Here is a 19,448-nt window from a genome sequence, read left to right as displayed (position 1 = left end):
CACACCAAAGAAATACACAGGTTAGTGACATAAATTGTAAAAAAAAGTGAACAAGGGGCACCTGGGTGGCTCAGTCTGTTAAGTGTCCAACTCTTGATTTAGGCTCAGGTCATGATCTCATGAATTGTATTGTGAGATCGAGCCCCACGTTCAGCTCTGTGCAGACAGTGCAGAGCTTGCTTGGGAGTCCCTCTCTCTCTGTCCCTCCCATGTGCACATTCTCTCTCTCTCAAAATAAACATTAAAATATGAGAGAGGAGCACCTAGATGGCTCAGTCATTAAGTATCTGACTTCGGCTCAGGTCATGATCTCGTGGTTCGTGAGTTTGAGCTCCACAATGGGTGAGCTCACGCCCCGCTTCGGGTGAGCACGAGCCCCATTCCAGGTGAGCCCTTCTCTCTCTCTGTCTCTCTCTACCCCCCCCCACTCTGCCCCTTGTGGGATTCTCTCTCTCTGCCTCTCGCTCACTTGAGCCCCCTCTCTCTCAAAAAAAAAGTATGATTTAAAAAACAAATAAATAAAAATAAAACAGAACAAAACAGGTTGGGAGTTGCAAAGTGACATAAAAATCCAAGTCTGGGGCGCCTGGGTGGCGCAGTCGGTTAAGCGTCCGACTTCAGCCAGGTCACGATCTCGCGGTCCGGGAGTTCGAGCCCCGCGTCAGGCTCTGGGCTGATGGCTCGGAGCCTGGAGCCTGTTTCCGATTCTGTGTCTCCCTCTCTCTCTGCCCCTCCCCCGTTCATGCTCTGTCTCTCTCTGTCCCAAAAATAAATAAACGTTGAAAAAAAAAATCCAAGTCTGGGGGCACCTGGGTGGCTCAGTCAGTTAAGTGTCCGACTTCGCCTCAAGGTCATGATCTCAAGGTTCCTGAGTTCGAGCCCTGCACTGGGCTCTCTGCTGTCAGCGCAGAACTCGCTTTGGATCCTCAGGCTCCCTCCCTCTCTGCCTCTCCCCAGTTCTCATGCATACATGCTCGCTCTCTCTTTCAAAAATAAACAAACATTAAAAAAATAAAATAGGGACTCCTGGGTGGCTCAGTCGGTTGAGCATCCAACTTCGGTTTAGGTCATGATCTTGCAGTTCATGAGTTTCAGCCCCACACGGGGCTCGCAGCTGTCAATGTGGAGCCTGTTTCTGATCATCTGTCCCTCTCTGCCCCTCCCTTGCTCATACTCTCTCTCTCTCAAAAATAAACATTTTAGGGGCGCCTGGGTGGCGCAGTCGGTTAAGCGTCCGACTTCAGCCAGGTCACGATCTCGCGGTCTGTGAGTTCGAGCCCCGCGTCGGGCTCTGGGCTGATGGCTCAGAGCCTGGAGCCTGCTTCTGATTCTGTGTCTCCCTCTCTCTCTGCCCCTCCCCCGTTCATGCTCTGTCTCTCTCTGTCCCAAAAATAAATAAACGTTGAAAAAAAAATTTTTTTTAAAAAAATAAACATTTTAAAAAATAAAATGTCATTTACATTTGAAAATAACATACCACGGGGACAAGTGCTTTCTGGGATACCTGTTATAAACTGCTCATTTATAAATTCCCAAATTCAACTCATAAAGTGGAAGTGACGTAGCTGTGCTATCATCAGAAGATGTCTAATTCTGCTGGTCGGGCTGGCTGGCCCAACAGTGCCTTCCTCTCGGACACTTCCACCTGCTCAACAGTGTTAGAAGATGATCTTCAGAGAAGACTACCTTGCTGAACAGTAACGCCCCAAATTGGAGCCCATGGGCCAAATTCAGGCAACAGACATGTTGTGTGTGGCCTACACAGTGTTTCTAGAAGGCCGAATTAGCTGTCAGTGTATAAAAAACAGGATACTTCCCATAGGAATGCAGATTTTCAGCTTCTCTTGAAATCCCAAACACTTTGGCCACACTGGACTCCCATCATGCAAGACAACAATGAATAGGGCCCACACTGCTTTCCAGTTCACCAGGGTCCCCATCACTCTCTACCATGTCTCCAACTCTGACTTTCACTTGTGCTGTTATTTCTTACAATGAAGTTAGAAAATAAAATGTTTCCAGTACTCATGTGACAATTAAAGCAGGAAAATAAAACAATGACAAAGGAGACCATGTGTTTGAAGAAAAATGTAAACCTGTTTCCGTGTTGAAATGAAAAAATATTCCTGTATTTTTTTTTTAAGTTTATTTTTTTTTTAATTTTTTTTTTCAATGTTTATTTATTTTTGGGACAGAGAGAGACAGAGCATGAATGGGGGAGGGGGCAGAGAGAGAGGGAGACACAGAATCGGAAACAGGCTCCAGGCTCTGAGCCATCAGCCCAGAGCCTGACGCGGGGCTCGAACTCACGGACCGCGAGATCGTGACCTGGCTGAAGTCGGACGCCCAACCGACTGCGCCACCCAGGCGCCCCTTTAAGTTTATTTTGAGAGAGACAAAGAGCGTGTGAGTGGGGGAGGGGTAGAGTGAGGGGGACAGAGGATCCAAAGCAGGCTCTGTGCTGACAGCAGAGAGCCTGATGCAGGGCTCAAACTCACGAACCTCAAGATCATGACCTGAGCTGAAGTCAGATGCTTAAACAACTGAGCCACCCAGGCACCCCTATTCCTATATTTTAATATGCAAATAAGACACATCTGTGTCAAAAGAGTACATAACACAATGTACTTCACTTCTTTATCTTACATGCCTGGACGATTTAAGCAGCCTGGATCATGAAAGTAGCTATGTTCCATTCCTCAAAACATTAAACATAGAATTACCATGTGATCCAGCAATCTCGCTTCTGGGTATACACACAAAAGAACTGAAATCAGAGTCTTGAAGAGATATTTTCACACCCATATTCAGAGTAGCATTATTCACAAAAGCCAAGATACAGAAACAACTTAAATGCCCATTAACAGATGAACAGATAAATAAAATGTGGTATATAGATACAATGGAGTATTGTTCAGCCTTAAAAAGGAAGGATATTCTGACAAGTGACAACATGAGTGAACGTGGAACAAATTATGCTAAGTAAAATAAGCCAGTAACAAAACACAAATACTGTATGATTCCACTTACATGAGGTATCCAGAATAGTCAAATTCATAAGAGACAGATAGAAGGATGGTCACCAGGGGGAGGGGAAAATGGGGAGTTGTTTAATGGGTACAGAGTTTCAGTTTTGCAAGAAAAAAGAAATCTAGAGACTAACTGTACAACAATGTAAATGTACTTATCACTACTGAACTGTACATTTAAAAATGTTTAAGATGCTAAGTTTTATGTTACGTGTATTTTACCACAATTAAAATTTTTAACTAAAAATAAAGTAGCTATGTTTTGACAAAAACTCCCTATTGTCATTCCTGCTTTGTCTTTCCCTTAGCATTAGTTTGTGAAAATATCTAGTTAGGTCCATTTTCTGGTTTTAAATTAGACTAATCAAGAAAGTGCACCCTGTTATCAAAAAGCAAACCTCAAGGATCATTAATGGATGCTAAGACCATTAAGTGAAAGGTTATTAAGTAACAGGATATATGAATGTTGCTAGAGTATCACCCTGCAGGTTACCTGATAATTACAAAGGGGGAAAATTTTTTATCTCTTACAATGGTGAGATCTGGTGGACATCATCTTACCAAATAATCAAACTTGGCATCATTAATTGTAGGACAAAGTAATATGTGCTTCTTGCTTTGATACAATATGAAATATACAGTGTAACCTATGAAGTTCTCTTACCAAAATGTTTAATGTGAATCTAATCAAGTCAACAAACCTAACTTCCAGTTTGAAGGAAATACAGGGGAAACATTCTATAAGAAAACTGGCCTGGTCTCATCAATAAGGAAAATTTGAATACAGACTGGATGTTAGGTATTAAGGACTTGTTAATTTTCTTAGGTGTGATAATGATATCATTATTATGTATTATTATATAGGAGAATGTCCTTATTTCTTAGGAGATGCATAACGAACTATTTAGGAGAGTACCATGATGTCTGCAACTTCCTTTCAAATAAGTTAGCAAAAAAAAAAAAAAAAAAAGAATGTGTGTGTATGTTTATCTGTGTACACACATATAAACAGATAAAGCATATATGGCCAGATGTTAACAGTCATTTAATCTGGGTATATAAGGTGTTCTCTGTTCTGCTCTTTCAACTTTTCTGTATGTTTAAAATTTTTATAGGAAGTTGGGGAAAAATATGAAGGAAGAAAAAAAAACACAAAGCTCTCTTCTTTAAGAGCCTATTTATTAATGGATTTCCCATTCTACTATCTGTGTATATTCTACAAGTAGTCTTATTAAGTGATTAAAATAAGATAAGTTATAGGAATAAAAACAAAAACAGGAGTAGATAGAAGACTGGAAGATTAAATGGCAAAATGTTAACAGTGTTATCTCTAGTTAATAATACTGGATTTTTTTCTTTTATAGATCTCAATATTTTTAGTACAATTTTTACTTTTTATAAGGTTAAGAAAAGCTGTTTTAGGTAATCAGAGACTATCACAAACATATAGTGCAGCGTTAGTACAAAACTGGCAAAAATATGTATTGAAGAATTAAATTCACTGTGAATTTAAACAAATCAAAATGACTATCTCAAGTAATGTCATTAACTTCTCTCACACAAACATCCCCAAACATTAAGCAGAAATAAAGAAACTGGTAAGTTTTGGTCCTTTCATAGGTGATAAGAAAGTTTCTTACCTTATGTTCTGGGTTACAAAAAATTAAACAGCGTAAGATGACAATTCATAATTTTATGGCTTCGTATAAGAAGTATTCTTTGCAAATTTATAGGAAAGGTGCATAAAGAGTACTTACCCTCCACAGACCCCTGGCACCTTCTTGTTGGTATATATCGATGAAGCTGCCAATCATGCTGCCTTGGAACAGACTTCCTTGAGCCTGCATTCGAATCTAAAGTAAGAAGGGGTGAACATTTTGTTTTAACAGAGACCAAAATGAGAGGTTTCACTCATTTAAAATTAAGAAAACAGTATTTGAGAATTCTCAGAAATGTTACCCTGCTATTCTGATGAAATTAATGACAAACTATATATTTTAGAAGTGTAATTTGTGTAAAAGTATGTCTTATAAAAATGATTTTCATCAGGGGTGCCTGGGTGGCTCAGTTGGTTAAGTGTCAGACTTCAGCTCAGGTCATGATCTCGCGGTTTGTGAGTTCCAGCCCTGTGTTGGGCTCTGTGCTAACAGCTCAGAGCCTGGAACCTGCTTCAGATTCTGTGTCTCCCCCTCTCTCTGTCCCTCCCATGCTCATGCTCTGTCTCTCAATAATAAATAAATGTTAAAAAAAATTTTAATTAAAAAAATGATTTTCATTAGCCTCACGTTCCTTATACTAAGTCAATCAATTCTAGAGCTGGAAGAAATTCTGGGAAAAAGAGAACAAGTACTCAGTGAGGGTAGAAAATAATTCTTCTAAAATGTGATTAGTTGGGGCAACTGGGTAGCTCAGTCGGTTAAGCGTCCAACTTTGGCTCAGGTCATTACATCACCATTCGTGAGTTCAAGACCTGCATTGAGCTCTGTGCTGACAGTACGGAGCCTGCTTTGGATTCTGTCTCCCTCTCTCTCTGCTCCACCCCAGCTTGCATGCACTCTCTCTCTCTCTCAAAAATAAACAAAAATTAAAAATTTAAAAAAAAGCCACATGAAAGATTTGGTACAAATCCCCCCGTGACTGCACACATAGAATCATAGCAGCCAGTCGTTAAATACTAGTGGCCCAAATGTGGGCCTGATTTTCAGGATGCACAACTCTAGGTTTCAATAAATGTCTTTGGTAAATCAGGAGACAACAGCATGTTTTTACATGGGAAGTCAACTGCTACTACTAAGAGTTTTGAGATAAAAACCTAAACTCAGTTAAATCGGAATAGAAACTATTACAAAGATAAATTTAAAAAACTACAAATATCCTATGGTAAGTAGGAGACTTCTTTAAGGAGGTAATTTCTGAGCAGGGCTGGGACTAGGGTGAAGCAAGTAGGAGACTTCTTTAAGGAAGTGATTCCTGAGCAGGGCCGGGACTAGGGTGAGGCAAGTATGGCACTTTCCTCCGGCACCAAATGTAGGAGGGGGACTCAAAAAAACCTCAGTAATCCAAATAATAATTCAATATTTTAAGACATGAAAATGAATGCAGAAAAACCCACAATGAACCAAATATCAAAAATTTAACTAAAGACAGAATCCAACAGGATGAGATTAGGGTGAGGAGGTGAGATGAATTATACAAAATATTGATATTTTATTCATCATGAATAATTTGCATTCATTTTAATTTTTGAAAAATATTGCATAAAAATGTTATCTCTTGGGGCGCCTGGGTGGCTCAGTTGGTTAAGTGTCCAACTTCAGCTCAGGTCATGATCTCGTGGTTCATGAGTTCGAGCCCCACATCAGGCTCTGTGCTGACAGCTCAGAGCCTGGAGCCTCCTTCAGATTCTGTGTCTCCCTCTCTCTCTGCCCCTCCCTGGCTTGAGCTCCTCTCAAAATAAAAAACATTAAAAAAATTTTTTTAAATGTTATCTCTCTTGATTACTGAGGTGGTTTTCTTTTGTGCCCCCTTCCATTTTGCATCCACAAGGAGCACCTCATTTGTCTCATCCTAGTCCTGGCCCTGTTCCTGAGCAGTCCTGAAGGATAAATTCATGAGAAAAGGGGTAAAAGGCATTACAGTCAGAGAGCTATATATACAAAGGCAAGGAAGCAACACATAGATCAAAGAAAGAGCTGTTCAAGGATATACGCAAGAACTGAACAACCCGATTATGATTATAGATCCTATATTGGTACCATCACAGTCTAAGTTTGTGACTCACCCCACCCCCAGCGCCTTCAGCCCTACCCAGGTATAAGAAAGGAAAAGGAAGATTATAGCATGGGTCAATGGTTGTAATTGTACCAGGCAGGTCAAAGGGACAGGAAACTGAAGTGAATCACTTAGGTGATTAAATCTAGGATCCACATGGATAAGAAAGGAAGCTTTAGGGAGTTAAGTATTATTGTTCTTGAAAAGGTCAAGTGTAATTATATTGCAAATATTTTAGAGTTTTAGGATACAATCAGTTCTCTTCACAAATACTTACTCCTCAAATCAAAAGTGATAAAAATTCTGTATATATTACTCTCAATTTAACCTAGAAAGTTCATTTCATATCTTTTCTCCATCAACCATCACTGGTTTCTTTCTTGTGTGCGGTTTTTCATGTCACTCTCTTGGTTCTCAAAACTCTCTGAATTGCAATAGATCTCTCCTTCACTAACCTAACCACCTATGGTTTCAAATAAATAAAGCATATGTCCTCTTTTTTCTCATATTCCCTCTAAAATAACTCTCAAAAACTTGTGAGCCTCTCACACATTATAATCATATATTTAGTGCTTTTAATTAATCCTAAGTTTAAATAAGTTAGTAACTATGTAGAAACTGTTTACCATTTTATGAGATAAAATAAGATGATGATTAATATTATAAAACGAATGTTTCATCCTGTCTTTTGATAAAATCTGAAAGAAATCCAATTATATTTTTAAAAATCAATACCACTAACCTATACTGTTCGAGTTTTGTATTCAGAATATCCCAACACAAACCAAAATATACCATTTAAAAGCCAAATCTCATCCTTAATGGAAATATAGGTAAGACAAGAAAAGACAGATGCATTATAGACTAAGGTACCTCAATTAGCTATTAAAGGAGTCTTCTCCAAAAACTATATTTTGATGTATCCCTTTGTTTGGTACCCCAGGTTACACCACTGGTCAATATACCATACTGAGATTTAAAATGGGTTGGGAGTATGCCTTTCTTTTGTAAGGTAGGAAAAGAACTATTAAAAATAAAAACACAAGTTCTTTCTCAGATCAATTTTAGAAGAATATAAATGGAAATGAGGTATCTGAAAACTGATTCCCTTAAAATTACATAGTCCTTGGAAAGAATCTTATACAGCTCTGCATACTCTAAAGACCAAAGGATCAATGCATATCATAATAAATTGACTATTATTTACTGAGCATCTACAATCTACCAAGTGTGATAGGCAGTCTACACATATTATCTCTAATCCTAAACAAACCTATGCAATAGGTACTAAATTATCTTCATTTTACAAATGAGGAAACTAAGGCTTAACACAGTTAAGTGATTTGCCAAAGGTTTTACAGCTGGCAAGTGGAGATCTGACTCAAAGTTCATGCTCTTTTCACATCACATTGCATACATCCAATGCTACCAGACCTCTCTTACCTTTAGTACATCAGTGGGGTTGGCTATAGCGGAAGATATCACTCCTGACACTACCCCACAGATCATATTAATTAGAAGAGTTTCATCTGTAAAAAGGAAAAAAAAATTCTGCTTGTATTAAGTACTAGTTTCTGAGAATAAAGTACTGATCTTTCAGAGAAAGGGAACCCTGGGCAGAGAATTGACTGTGAGAAATGAACCACAAAGCTTATGAAAATTAAAAAAAAAAAACTCAAATATTTCTAGATCCCATACCATCACTGAAACATAAAAATTATAAAACATAAATCACTATTTTTTTAAGGTAGTTCTAAAGGACACTAGCACATGTCCTATTATTCTGTATAGAGCAACTGGCAATAACCCACATAAATTCAGAATATGGTATTTCTTCCTCAATCATTTCAAACACCTAAAAAATTTTTTAAAGTATTTTTCTGGAGAATCATCAACTCTAAAGACGTAGCAACAGAATCTTAAAAGGTAAAAGCTTACGGGTAACAGAAAAAAATTACTTAAATATTAATTTTGACTGGCCTTGATATCTACTGGCCTCTATTTACAGGTTTCTGTAGTTCAAATGTGAAAAACTAGTCATTTGAAATTAAATCCACTCAGCCAAAAAAAAAGAAAAAGAAAAAGAAGAAGAAGAAACAGAGCATAATATTCTAAAATGAAAATTCCATCTTCACCATGCCTTCTTACCATGGAGAGCCTACAAACAGAAACTAGGTAAACCCAAGTGAAGCATCTGTGAAAGGAAATTATTTTAGGAAGTAAATCCTTCAGAATCCTCAAAGAAGAGGCTCCAGAAAAAGTCAATTTAGGACAACCAAGTAACTCAAAGGACATTACTAATCAAAAGGCTCTCCAGCTATCCACAACCATGCAACAGCCCTGTGGTAAAATAACCATTTAGTACAATATCAGGCTAGAAATGCTACAGCAACAATAATAGAGACATAGGATAATGCTGAATGTGGGTAAGGTGGCCATAGGTACAACAGAATCTAGAATAGTCTAAAATTACTCCATCTAACAAAAGCTTATCAAAATTGGCAGCTACAGAACTGCTTATAGTTGAAGTCTTTTTGGCAATGAAGATAGCGTTAATTTTCTGGACAAACTTGTCCATGTTCCCTCTGTGATGACCAGAAGCCTTCTTTTTTCTTTGATAGAAAAAGGGACAAACTTAAAGAGCAGGTCCTTCTAACTCATAGATCACTCCTGCAAGGATTAATCCCAAGTCAGTATGAACTCGCTTTGTCCTTGCAATGACTGTCATCCACTCTCAAGCATCCTATGATGAATGCTTCTTAGTAAGCATGATTTTGATAATCCCTCTGAGTATCACCCTAAAAGAGAAGAAGTCTATACTGACCTTCTAGACGTTCTACAAATAATCTCTTCAAGCTTTGGTAAATGCCAATTTTGATGGTGCCATATGATGCCTGTCTTAGCAAAGCAGGAGCGATTCTGCCAAAAAAAGAAAGAAAAAGTCAATTATACTCAATGTGCACTTGCAGATTAAACACATCTAGATAGTCTACTCATTTCCATTACTCACCTCATTCCACCCAACTACTTCAGAATATGCATTTATTCAAGCATAGTGGAACATTCACCAAGAGACAGCACATTTGGATCATAAAACAAAACTCAACTATTTTTTTAAGTTTATTTATTTATTTAGAGAGTGAGCGAGTACAGGGGAGAGGCCGAGAGAGAAGGAGAGAGAGAATCCCAAGTAGGCTCCATGCTGTCAGCACAGAGCTCGACACAGGGCTTGAACCCACAGACCATGAGATCATGACCTGAGCCAAAATTAAGAGTCAGACACCTAACCGACTGAGCCACCCAGGCACCCCAAAACTCAACAAGTTTAAAAGAATTGAAGTCATATAGAGTACGTTCTCTGACTATAATGGAATCAAACTAGAAATCAGTAAGGAAAATCCTCAAACACTTGGAAATCAAACATCACATTTCTAAATAATCCATGGTTCACAAGAAGTCTCAAAGGAAATTTTTAAAATACATAGAACTGAATGAAAATGAAAATTGAACCTGTTAAAATACATAGGGCACAGCCAAAGCAATGCTCAGAGGGAAATTTACGTCACGAAATGCTTACATTAGAAAGGAGGGAAATCCCAAATCAACATAAGTTCCTAACTCAAGAAACTAGAAAAAGAAGAGCAAAATAAACCCAAAGCAAGCAGAAGGGGAGGAAATAGTAAAGAGCATAAATTAATAAAACTGAAAACAAAAATAGAGAAAAATCCAGCTTTTTTGAAAAAAATCAATAAAATTGATAAACCTCTAGCAAGGTTCATAGTAATAAAAAGATGGAAGTCACCAATATCAGGAATGAAACAAGCAACAGCACTACAAATTCTGCAGCCATTAAAAGAATAAGGGAATACTACTATAAATGACTTTATGCTCATAAATTCAACAACTCAGAAGAAATGGACTAATTCCTCAAAAACTACAAACTACCAAAATTCAGAATGAAACAGATAAAAATATGGGAATCATTAAAAAAACATGAAATAGATCATTTGAATAGTCTCATAACAATTAAAACATTTTAATTCATAATTTAAAAGTTCCCAAAAAGGAAATCTCCAGGCCCAGACAATTTCAATGGGGGAATTCTACCAAACACCTAAAAAAATCAACACTAATCTTACATAATCTCTTCCAGAAAAAAGGAGAGGGAATACTTACCAATTCATTTTATGAGGCTAGTATTACCCCAATATCAAAACCAGACAAAAAGAGTACAAAAAGGAAAAACTACAGGAAAATATCTCTCATGAATTTAGATGCAAAAATCCTTAAAAAAATATTAGCAAATTGAATCTAGCAATGTAGGAAAAGAAGTACACACCATTATTCACCTCATGGAGATTTTTAAAAAATCAACCTTACTTCCTAACAGCTGTACATATATCTTTCATCTATCAAGAAGATACTAGAGCCAAGATTTCACCATATTTAAGTTCTGCTTATAAACTGAAGACATTCTCACTCATACCCCCTTTGAGATTCTTCCAAGTTGCAGAACTATACTTTAGTAGTTATAAATAGAAAGATGACAGCAGCTTGGATGGTTAAGATTTTAAAAACAATGACTAAATATGCATATTTCTGACTTTACTGCTTGCTATTAGAAATAAATAATCTTGTGATTGTCCATGCTGATTAAAGAACAAGGTGAAACAGATGATCCATGATTCACTTGCTTCGAGATGTATTACTTGATTTTTTTCCCTAAGAAAATTGTCTTTCAAAATTAAGTCTAACATAGGTTAATAATAAAATTGATGTCCCTTCTGTGAGCAGTAAACTGGTAACCTAGATGCAGGAGTGGCCTAGGAAACTGGCAGCAGATACATGACAAAATGGACAATAAACCACAAACCTATAACTAATTAAAAATTGACAAAAAAAGATCGGTCTCCCTCTCTCACATTCTGCATTTTATGCTTAAACTACCAGAATAGTATTTCTTTAAAGAGGAAAATTTTAAAAGAAGTATTTGGCAACTCAGGAAGAATACCACAGAAATATAAGCCGTTAATTGGTGCTGCTATTCACAGGGGCTATTGATGACTCTCAGGAAAACAGGAGAAAGCCAATGCTGCAATGAGATATCCATTTTAAAATATATCACGCAAAGCCAGATGAACACAAAATCTAAAGCTCAAGACTTACAAGCAAGTGAAATAGAAACTTGCACAGGAATATTGAATTACAAGTTAGAATGGTGAATATGAAGGGCACACACTATCAGACCACTGAAATACATAGTTTCTTTAAAAAGTGTTTTGGGGCGCCTGGGTGGCTTAGTCAGTTAAGCGTCTGACTTAGGCTCAGGTCATGATCTTGCGGTTCGTGGGTCTGAGCCCCGCGTCGGGCTCTGTGCTGACAGCTCAGAGCCTGGAGCCTGCTTCAAGTTCTGTTTCTCCCTCTCTCTGCCTTTCCCCTGCTCATGCTCTGTCTTTCTCTCTCAAAAATAAATAAACATCAGAAAAAATTTTTTGAAAGTGTTTCTATTCAAGAGGTAAAGAAAGAATCCAGTCTCACCCAGAATACAAAGCCAATACGCCTTCTTCTTTATAGATTCGGAACAAGGCATGAAACATTCCTCGGTATTTTATTTCTTTAAAACGGACATCAATGCTTTGGCCCTGAACTTGAAGGCGTGTTTTAGTCAGGTCCACAGGGAAAGTTCCTATGAAAGAACACACTGATTTATAAGTTTCTCCAAAGAGTCATGGTTAAATTTTGGCTGAATTTAAGCCAATGACAATTTGAAAACATAAGATGAAGTCCTTTTTATAACACATAGGGGATATCTCTACTAAGAGTACCACTTTCAGAAGAGTTGTATATGGTAAAGTGAAATATACTGTACTGTATCTAGGCAGTAGGATTTGGCCCACAGTATAGTTGAAACTGATATAATAAAATGCTTTAAGATGGTCCTAATATACTGCAAATACAAAATAATTTAAATGATGTTTTAATTTCATCTTTAACATAATACAGTTTGGCATTTGAATCTTCCTCTGCACCCCCCCCACCTTGACTCCCCACTTCTTCATAAATCTCTCTAATTTTTCACAAAGAAGATGGGAAAGCATGGGATTGCTGTTCCAGGTACTCTTATATACTATTATAAAGTTTTGTGAGTTTTTTTTTCTTTTATCTGTTTACAAGAAACAAATAGTTCCCTAATATTATGAAAGATAACAGCAAAGTCCTACTTGGCCGACTCATCTTGGTTCTACGTTTAATTCTGGACTAATAACCAACATAGTGCCTGGGAAATGTCTTTAACCAAACTTCTTTAGTTACCTCCACACACAAAAGTGGTCATTACATTGACAAAATGTGTTGCAGGGAATATTTCGAAGTCTAAAGCTAACAAGGTGACTATGTAGCTCTGGTCACTTATGACTTTGGTATCATAACACCAGAGCATGTGCCAAGAAAGTCAACAAAGATTAATGGGTTGGGTCACTTACAAATAGCTTAGGAAAGAGAAAATTGGGAGATGAAAAAACACAATCTAAAAAATATTTCCAAATTAAAATCAAATAGAGAAGAATCCAGTTTGATCTTATTAATCAATTTTCTTCTAAAATGGGACAGAAAGGCGCCTGGGTGGCTCAGTCGGTTGGGCGTCCGACTTCGGCTCAGGTCACGATCTCACGGTCCGTGAGTTCAAGCCCCGCGTCGGGCTCTGTGCTGACAGCTCAGAGCCTGGAGCCTGTTTCAGATTCTGTGTCTCCCTCTCTCTCTGACCTTCCGCCATTCATGCTCTGTCTCTCCCTGTCTCAAAAATGAATAAACGTTAAAATTTTTTTTTTTTAAATGGGACAGAGGTTTGAAAAAAGAAGTCTGGGGATGCCTGGGTGGCTCAGTCGGTTAAACAGCCGACTTTAGCTCAGGTCATGATCTCACAGTTCGTGAGTTCAAGCCCCCCACTGGCTCTGCACTGACAGTGCAGAGTCTGCTTCAGATTCTGTGTCTCCCTCTCTCTCTGCCCCACCCTCCACTCATGCTTGCTTTCTCTCTCTCTCAAAATAAATAATAAACTTTTAAAAAGAAAAGAAAAAAAGTCTGAATACTAAGAAAGTTATAAACAACTTAGCATAAAGGAAAGACCATTAGTACAAAAATATAGCAGAAACCCCTATATTGTCGAACTCCCTTTATCTTTTCATGTACATTACTTAAACCTAGAGCAAATTAACAAATCATTAAACTATAAAAAAAAATCTTCCTAAGTTTGACTTTTATTATTAAAATTTTTTTTAACATTTATTTATTTTTGAGCAACAGAGACAGAGCACAAGTCGGGGAGGGGCAGAGAGGGAGGGAGACAGAATCTGAAGCAGGCTTCAGGCTCTGAGCTGTCAGCACAGAGCCTGATGCAGGGCTCAGACCCACGAACTGCGGGATCATGACCCGAGCCAAAGTCGGATGCTTAACCAACTGAGCCACCTAGGCACCCCCTAAGTTTGACTTTCTTAACCTCACTCACCATACCATTAGTAGTACTTTTTTAGAAAATATTACTCGATGGCTTAGAGACAATGGTTTTTAAAACAAAGAGAGTGAGCTTCTTTTCACTTTTTCTCTAATTTTCCCCAAAAATAACTGTCACCATAAGCTACCATCTATACCATAAGAAGCAGACTTGTCAGTTTTCACATTCTTACCAAACTCAGCAACAATAGAGGCAAGGCCGCCATATACAAAGGGTTTCCAATTCAGACCAGACATCTCATGGCTTACAGTGGCACTTTTCTGGGGCTAAAAATAAACACAAATCAGAACAAGGCACAAGAGTGAGGAGCATTTGTTAGTGTTTGATCACATTATTTATATCAACAAAATTAGTAAATGAAGCAGATGTAGAGGAAAAACCCTACCAAGTGGAATGAAACAAAATGGGGGATCCTGTTTTATGTACTGGATGATCATGAATGTGTTCTTTACTGCCACTCTGTACGGGTAGGCGTGCAATTCCCTCAAAGATCAACTTGTGCCCTTCTTTCTCTAGTTTCTTTAATGTTATCCATAGCCCCACCCAAAGAAGAGGTTTCAGTCCATCCAGCACAACCAACTTAGACATTCAACTAGACAATTACAAGTGAAGGAACCTGGAGTTCAAATTATATAGGCTGAGGCATCTCATAAAAGCAGTTCATGGTATTCAGTTATCTTGATTCAGGTGCAAAGCAAAGGCTGACACCACTACCCTCTCATATTCTTAGCCCTCTCATCTCTCCACTAAACTGCAGGGTTTTAATTCATCTAGCTACTTCTAGCTATACACAGCTTCTCCTCACAAAGCCCAAGCTGAGCTAAGTATCTTTTCATCTTCTTCTGGTTCCCAGAGGAATGAAAATAATATAAATGATGTCTCTCTTCTCCCTGACATTTAACTTACATTCATCTAGTGACTCTTTTTCCTTGGTCTTTTTAAGCACATACATACAAATAATGTTTTTCTTTGATGTTCTGACTTTTTAACAATGTATTCTACTCCCAGTCCCCTTGCCTTCTTCTCCATCCCACCCCCATTAGACCTGTCATCTTCAATCTTTTCATTTTTGTTTTTCCTATCACTCAACTATTTCTCTTGGATTCTTTTCCCCACAGTTCTGCCCTCTAGATCAGTGGTTTTCCAATTTTATGTGCACCAGGATGATCTAGAAGAGAGATTAAAACAGAGTGTTGGGCCACCCTCAGAATTTCAGATTAGTGGTCTGGGTCCTGCCTGAGAATATGCAAGTTTTCAGATAATGCTGGTGCCTCCATCCTTTAAGAACTACTACTGTTCTATGCATTGCCTCCTAAATCCTGGTCCAGCTGGAAGTAATCTTTTAAGATGGACTCTCAGATTTCTTTTAAATATTCCTTTTTCAGAACTTCACAGTACATATACTATTGAATTTCAAAAATATCTTCCAATGTTTTATGGTCAGGAATAAAGACTCTGAAGTAAGACTACCTAAGTTCAAACCCTGACACTACCACTTACTAGCTCTGTGACCAAGTTACTTAACCACTCTATGCCTGGGCTTTCTGAACTGTAAAATGGGGATAATTATAAATCCTATATTATAGGTTTGTTGTGAAAATTAAATGATATATGTAAAATACGTGAAAAAGTACCTGCCACCTAGTTCAACTTTTTTTAAGTTTATTGTTGCATGCTCTTCAGACTGAGCCAGCCAGGCGCCCTCTAGTTCAACTATTAGCTATTATCATTACTACATTTTGAAAAGTACTAAAATTTACATTTTAGCAGATATTACTTACTGCCCACCTCCCCCACAGCCCAATCTGAGGTTAGCACCATTGAGTCACAGTCTCTTTTTAGAGGAGACAAGGTTTTGCTTTATTTCCCCAGAAGGAAATCTCTGTAACTAAGCACAAATGAACAATTTCCCAAAAGAGGATAGCAAACATGCAGACAAATGTTTTAGTTAGAAGCCACAAATAATTATGGAATAATTATGGATTATGGAATAATAATTATGGAAATAATATTCCATAATTATGGAAACTTCCTTTCAAGCTTAGTGGGATCAGCCAGTCCATCTGATATACAGAGTCGGGAACAGATAGCTCTTTTGGAGGAAAATTATTGAAAGGAATTCTGGAAAACAAAGCAGGAATAAGCACTTCTAGTACCAGCTACAGTCTGAAATGAGTCTTGAGTACTAAATATTATCTTATTAACATTTTCATTTATGCGCACATTTTATTACAATTAACAGTAACACACGACACACACAGCGAGAGGGGAAGCATGGAAAAGCAAGGACCATGACATATCCCCTCTCTTAGTTTGGTCAATGGAGAGGGCATTTTCCCCCCACAATTTAGAGATTTCCCAAAACAGTCAAGCATTTCAAATGGCTGCTATGCTTCTCTCCAAAGCTTTCTTTTTACAACTTCTTTCAATTCATCTCATTACAGAGAAAGCCTCTATCGGAACTTTATTACCTGCTACCCAGACTTTTAATAAGGAAGATGTGCTCAGGGAACAATAATAATAAGTCAGTTAAAGGCAGGGGGCAGAGCCATAGCAGGGAATAGAATCTCAAGTCAGTCGGCCCAGTGGTTCCTTAATGAAGTTTTTACAATTCTGAGATGAAATAAAGAAAATAAGGGCACCTAATACCTTTTTCTTCAGCCAAATGTATTTAATTTAAAGGACTATCTATTAGGAAATCCTGTTCTTCCTACTCCTGGAGCATTTTTTAAAATCACCTTTCTTGTATGAAATATAGTTGGTAGTTGACTTTGTTTAGTGCCTTTCTTAGCAAAATAAGACTGGCTACCTTAATTTATGTCTCCTCTCCACACTTTCATTTAAATATTATTGATCCATGAAATCCAAAATTCTGAGGACCACTGGCCAAATTTGACACTGCTACCACTGTCACCTCCCCACCCCCATCTGACAGTAAAATCCCTTTTCCTCCAATGTTAGGAAAGAATCTTGTTACAAAAAAGTCCTTTATCATCTTTAGTTAGGTCTGATTTTAAACCTTCTTTCCTCGTACTGAGCCAAAAGTCTGCCTTCCTCTAGTTTTCACCCATTTGGGGAGGTAATATTAAACGAATGTATTCTTTTTCCCTACAGGGTCCTTCAAGTATTTAAAGACAGCTATCATGCCCTCCTATATCTTATCTTTCTCAGGGTAAATATCCACAATAGTTTTCATCACTCACTATATTATACTTCAATTACTACAGTTGAAAATGGCAGTCATTTTTGTGAGACCATATCACACTACTGAATCATTAAAATGTCACCTTAAAACCTTTAAGTCTGCATACATGTCATGTCATACCTATTCCACAGTTGTGCAATGTTTTTAGAACCTTCATTCACCCCCTTGTATATCCTAATTTCAGGCACACAGGATGAGGCTTATCTTCCAGTTGCTCCATGTTATTTTTCTCTTAACTAGCTAAGATCCCTGAAGGCAAACACCATGTCTCACAGTACTTTTCATAACCCTTAGAATAGCTTGCACAGAATTGGGTATACATCTATTAAATACTTGGTTGGTTCCCGTGTAATATCCTTTATCTATGTATGCAGTGTGTACGTAAAAGATTATGTGAGAACTTAGAAAGTTAACTTGCTGGACCAAAGCAATGCTACACTCTGTAAACAACATTTTGTTTTTGTTGATCGTCAGAGGTTCTCTGCCTAATTCTCCCCCGTTGATTTTGTTACAGAGAATTACTTGTGTAAAAGACCCCAAGCACACTAAAAATGATTTTTACTTGTGAGGGCTATCCCCAGATATGGGTAAAAGGAAACAAACCACATCTGAATTAAAACAGAAACCTTAAATATTCATCGCATAAAAAAGCCAATGAAAATGTATTTAAAATGCAAACGTGTATACTGAAGTCTGACTAAGGAAAATCTGATAGCCTAGAGAGTGGAAGAAAGTCCTAGAATACAAGTTACATAGCCCTACATTACTCCAAAGATCTGGTCAGAAAAATCTTGAGTGTTTTTCTCACTTTCTCCTTTTAAAAAGAGTAGGCATTATAGATACTCAGACTTGGGAAGTAATAATGGAGAATGAAGCAAATATTTATTGAAAGCACACAAAATGCCCAAACCTGCAACATGCTATGAGTATAAACCTCATGTTAAAAAAAAAAAAAACAGAACACATGCTCTAACATCAGGACAGTATTTATCATTCAACCTATCTTTCCTGGATAATCAAGGAGATTGGGGTGGGGATAAAGTTGTATGAAATTGAGTACTTGCCTTTCAAGAGCTTATAGTCTGGTGGAAGAAATCAAAGTTTCTCATTAGAGAAAAAAGTAAGTATTAAATTACATAGTACAAACTGTAATAGCAGAAGCATGGTAAAGGAGACAATCAGCACAGGCCTGAATAATTTGAAAGGCTTGTGGAGATGAGAGAACTTAAAATGGGCCTTGACAGAGTACAGGTAGAATCAGGATAGGTCTAGGTAAGGGAGGGGTGGAGGAGGAAAAGAGGATGAACAGAGACACAAACATGGTGGGGGGGCGGACACAGCATGTGGAGGCAGGCATCAGTATAGCTTGTTCTGAGAAGGAATATTGCAAGCTAACCTGAACAGAGAATTCTCTTAACAGATTGATACAATTATCAGACAAGAAGTATGATAAAGAAACAGGCTGAAAGGCTTGAAACCAAAATGTGTGTTTGGCAGGGTGGGAGGGAGGCTGTAAGTTTTTGAACAGGGAAGGGACTTGGGGAAATCCACCACATTTTAGTTAGCCTACTCAGGCTGCCGCAAACAGTGGATTCCAAACAGGATAGGCAAGGAAACTAGCTTAGGATGTTGAGAAGTAAAGCAGACAAGATGCTTGTTGACAATGAGGTTAGAGATAAACTTCTAAAATGGAGACACAAAGGAACTTGATGATGTAGGGAATGAAGACAAAAGTTCACAATAACTCTAAGCATCCCTAGCCTGGAAAAAAAACAAGGAAACACTGACAGCAAGCTACAAACGTCCCTGCTGTTTGTTACCTTATCTGAGAAACTAATTCATGTTGAGAATAGCTGTCATCCCAATTAGTTAGCTGAACTGCATTTTAATAGATGCCTTCAATGCCTTGACCTCAAAGAGTGGCAGGGGGGTA

The 19,448-nt window shown here is 37.9% G+C and overlaps 1 protein-coding gene across 2 annotated transcripts in view; it reads right to left on the bottom strand.

The window, feature by feature from the left end:
- SLC25A14 (solute carrier family 25 member 14) overlaps positions 1-14,563 on the bottom strand; it is a 53,321-nt gene extending 38,758 nt beyond the window's left edge. For both annotated transcript variants that reach the window (XM_047081975.1, XM_047081973.1), the window contains exons 1-5: positions 14,483-14,563; positions 12,339-12,486; positions 9,625-9,719; positions 8,244-8,329; positions 4,787-4,882 (exon numbers count right to left, since the gene is read on the bottom strand). In XM_047081975.1, coding sequence (XP_046937931.1) covers positions 4,787-4,882; positions 8,244-8,329; positions 9,625-9,719; positions 12,339-12,486; positions 14,483-14,546 — 489 coding nt within the window. In that variant the 5' untranslated portion in view covers positions 14,547-14,563. The remainder of the gene's footprint in view (positions 1-4,786; positions 4,883-8,243; positions 8,330-9,624; positions 9,720-12,338; positions 12,487-14,482) is intronic.
- Positions 14,564-19,448: the final 4,885 nt, after the last annotated feature.

The sequence above is a fragment of the Lynx rufus genome, unplaced genomic scaffold (genome assembly GCF_022079265.1).
Source record: "Lynx rufus isolate CCGP_SWC_20201006 ecotype Redwood Valley unplaced genomic scaffold, mLynRuf1.p SCAF_19, whole genome shotgun sequence".
In the NCBI taxonomy this organism is placed as follows: domain Eukaryota; kingdom Metazoa; phylum Chordata; class Mammalia; order Carnivora; family Felidae; genus Lynx; species Lynx rufus.
Note: the sequence above shows the minus strand (reverse complement) of the source record. Positions and strands in the feature narration are given on the sequence as shown.